The sequence below is a fragment of the Alligator sinensis genome, unplaced genomic scaffold (assembly GCF_000455745.1).
Source record: "Alligator sinensis unplaced genomic scaffold, ASM45574v1 scaffold181_1, whole genome shotgun sequence".
Taxonomy (NCBI): domain Eukaryota; kingdom Metazoa; phylum Chordata; order Crocodylia; family Alligatoridae; genus Alligator; species Alligator sinensis.
In genome coordinates, this window is record NW_005842022.1 from 1,424,900 (window position 1) to 1,428,595 (window position 3,696).

Below are 3,696 nucleotides of genomic sequence, written 5' to 3' on the forward strand. Positions count from 1 at the left end.
GGTCCTACCTCCACTGCCCTCCCTTGGTACCAACTAGATCAGTGTTTCTTAACCTTTTTTAGCCTCAAGGCAGCCTTCCACATACAGATCTGTAGATCTGTAACCATCACATTATGGGGCCTTATTTTGATGCTTCTACTATTTCACCTTTTCCAAGGGCAGCACTTATCCTTCTCACCCACCCTTCCCAGGAAAAGCATGTTCTGCTTTCTTTTCTTTTCCTGTTTATTCCAACTAGCTTTTACATCTTCACCCACAGATACCATGTCTTATTATCTTCAGGCAACTAACTGAGAGGGCACGTTTTCTTTCTCAACACAAACTATGCTGTACTTACAGTTTTCACAAACTTACAAACTGTGTACATTTATTGGACTGAGAAAATGTGATATTCTTTCAAAGCTACATTAAACTGTCATCAGGCAGTTGTTCCTTTAGGTAAAATTATATATTTTGTAGTTATTGCTTATTGTTGGTCAGGATAAACTTTCTGTTGGAGTACCTCAAAGGATGTATGAATAATACTTTAGATATTTTACTGCATGGAGCTTATCTTGGGTTCCACTCAACATTCCTTATTTCAGAACTCATTGATTTCATTTAGTAACAAATTAAATATAACGGACTTCAGGAATAAGCCACTTCAGTATTAATGTTCTATGTTGAGAGAGCCCAGTTACAATACCATTGTACCTTACACACCTGAATAAACCCAGAAATATTTTCAAGTATACTTATTTTGACTGAAGAAGTCTCTTCTGGCTTTTAAATTAATATTTTTGATACTTTGATTTTTTTTACTTAAAGTATAGAAAATGACAACAGCGCTGAGGTATTTAGTAAAAAATATTTCTTTATTTCCATAGCCAGAGTGCTGCAGGAGACAAAAGAAATGGTATAAACGTGCATTAGAAGAAGCGAACAAACTGCTTGCATGTTCTTCTTAGCAAAGACTTGGCCATCTATCATCAAAGGGTATAACTCACTATTTTTAACATAATTTCCAAATATTGTTAGAGTCCAATACTGTGGAGTTTTTCTGTTGTGAAGTTTTTTTTTTTCCTTTAAAGAGCATAATTATATTGTCATGATAATAAAAAAGTAGAGTGTGTGGCCCAGGTTCTATTCTGCTTCAAACATGTAAGTGGTGCTTTTTACTACTTTTAGCTGTTCAGGTACATGATCTTCTTCCACCCTCCCTGATTTCCTGAAACTAGCATAAGTTTGTTTGGTGTCTGCATTTTAGGTTGTATAGAACACTATAGGTTTGTGCACATTTCCAATACAAGTCCTGTTAGGTACATGGTTTCAGTCCAGGCCTCTTTGCAATCCAATTCTGAGATTGCTCATGCACAAATTTTGTGCTAGGCCCTGATCCAAAACAAACTAGTAGACCTGTTTGGACAATACTTTGCTACTTCCTGCAGATGCTCATGTCTTGCAGTATCTTGGCCTCCCTGTAATTTACAGATGGTGAGTGTTGGCCCCCAAGGGACAAATTCAGGGGGCTAGGGTAGTACATTCACACACCCCTTTGACTGTGCAGCTGATGCAGCTCCTGCCAGAGCTCCGTAGGCTGAGCTCACGAGATCAGCTTGGGAGCTCCCCAAGCTAAGCTGAGGAGTTGAAGGTTGGGGGGGAGCTCTGTGGGCTGAGTTAACCAGTTGATCAGCATGTTGGAGCTCATCCAACTGGAACTCATCTTCCCTGCCGGAGCTTGTCTTATACAGCGAGCAATCTGAGCTCTGGCAGGGAGCTACAGTGATCAGTAAGTGAGCTCAGAGAGCATGCCCAGTGAGCTCAGATTGCTCGCTGGGCATGTGATGTACTGTGAATGACTATTGCAGAGCTAGTTTTGTGTGTGAGCAGGAACAAGCCTATTGCAGTACTAGTTGCTCTGCACTAAGACCATAGGCCAGAGCCCTGCATAGGGGATGAAGCAATGCTATAGGCAGGCTCCCCTGGAGACCAGTTGCAAGCCTAATTAGGGAGCACCTGTAGCTAGCTTAGGGGAATCATCTGATCAGAAAAAGGCAGGGTCTGGGAGATATAAGGCAGGACCTGAGCCAGGATAGTCAGTCTGGTCCTGGAGGTCAAAGGGAGAGGATTTTTTTGTGAGATGGCTGCTGCTGGCTGACTGTTTGAGAATCTGCCAAGCTTGAGGACAGCAAGTAAGGAGCTGTGGGCTGGTAGGGAACTTTGACCTAGAATAGAGAGAGAGTTTTAATAGCTAGCCAGTGTGTTTAGAATTAAGCTATAGCTGGAACACTGATGTTTCTGTTTGAATTTTGACTGGTGGTTTGGGTGGGACTACTAAAGGGTGAGAGAAAGACACCATGTCTGGTGCAGTGGGTCTAAGCTAAAGGGAATAGCCAGAGCAGGGAAAGCTGAGGCCCCAAAAAGGAAGTGGAGGCCTGAGGTGGCCTAATGCATTGTGTGCAAAATGCCCACGTAAGTGATGGTTGGGAGCATTTATGAGGCATAGGCATGGCTGTAGGAGGTGTTGGAGCTGTGAATGCCCATAAGGTGACAGGTGCCCTATGGTAGGTGCAGGCCAGGAGGACCTACCTAAGAGGAAAGGCTGTTTAGGATTAGCAGGGCCCAAGGGGGATCTGCTGGCAGGAGTAGACTAGGGCTCACTGTAAGGCCCATGGTCAGTAGGGCTGTGTCAAGCTTTGGGTGCTGATTCATTTCGGCCTGATTCGGCGGTCGAATCTCCAAATCCGAATCGAATCAGGGGACCAATAAAAAGATCTGAAATTGATCAATGCTCTCTGAATCAATGCAGAAAAGACTTGAAGAGCTTCAATGATTCAAGGAGTCCTTGCCTGCTGCAGCAGGGACCTAGAGCTGGACTCAGAGCTGGTAAGGAGGGGACTATGGGGCCTATCTGCTACCTGCTCCCCCAGCCCTCGCATGGCTGCCCTAGCTCTTGGCCCTTTTTTTTTTTTTTTTTAAGCCCCCGGTCACTGGATGCTGCCAACCAGGGGGGTGATGCTCACTGTCCCATGCTGCATGGGGGGGCTCTGTGACAAGCCCCCCCTATAGATGTTCTGCCTGCCCCAGATCTGGCCCTCTTAAGAAAAAAAAAAAACAAACAAACCCTGATCTCACCAGCTCCTGCAGCATCCTTGGGGGGGCTTCGTGGAAAAGCCCCCCCCATGGCATGGGGCAGTGCGGGGCAGCAGGGATCACCCCCACTGGGCAGGAACCAGTGAGTACAGAGGGGTTTTTGTGTGTGTGTGTGTGTGTGTGTGTGTGTGTGTGTGTGCAAGAGGGGGGAAAAAAAGAGAGAAGGGGATTGCCCCCTGCCCAGCAGCACCGGGTGAGTTGGGGCTCTTTTTTCCCAAAGTGCCAGGAGCTGGGGAGGGTGGGGCAGCCATTGCTGGGGCTGGGAGAGCGGGTGGGGGATGGGGCCTGTGTGATTCAGAGAGAAAGCAGCAGCCGAATCTCCAAATCGGTTTCAGCCAAATCAATTCAGGACAGTGATTCGAATCACCAAATTGAATTGCTGTCCCCTGAATCAGCTGAATCCGAATTCTAGTCACTTTGCACAGGTCTAATGGTCAGCCTCCCTTTCTACATCTATTAAGACTATCTAGGCAGACGAAAAGCGAAGAGAGGGTACTTGAGAGAGAACTGGGCAGGAATTGTATGGCCACCAGAAAGCATGGACTCATTACAGCCCCCCCCCCC

General features: G+C 46.0%; 1 protein-coding gene across 1 annotated transcript in view; it reads left to right on the forward strand.

The window, feature by feature from the left end:
- The window catches only part of ZCWPW2 (zinc finger CW-type and PWWP domain containing 2), a 132,990-nt gene that overhangs the window by 49,311 nt on the left and 79,983 nt on the right, over positions 1-3,696 (forward strand). Inside the window, 1 exon segment of the mRNA XM_025202353.1 lies at positions 867-975. Coding sequence (XP_025058138.1) covers positions 867-975 — 109 coding nt within the window.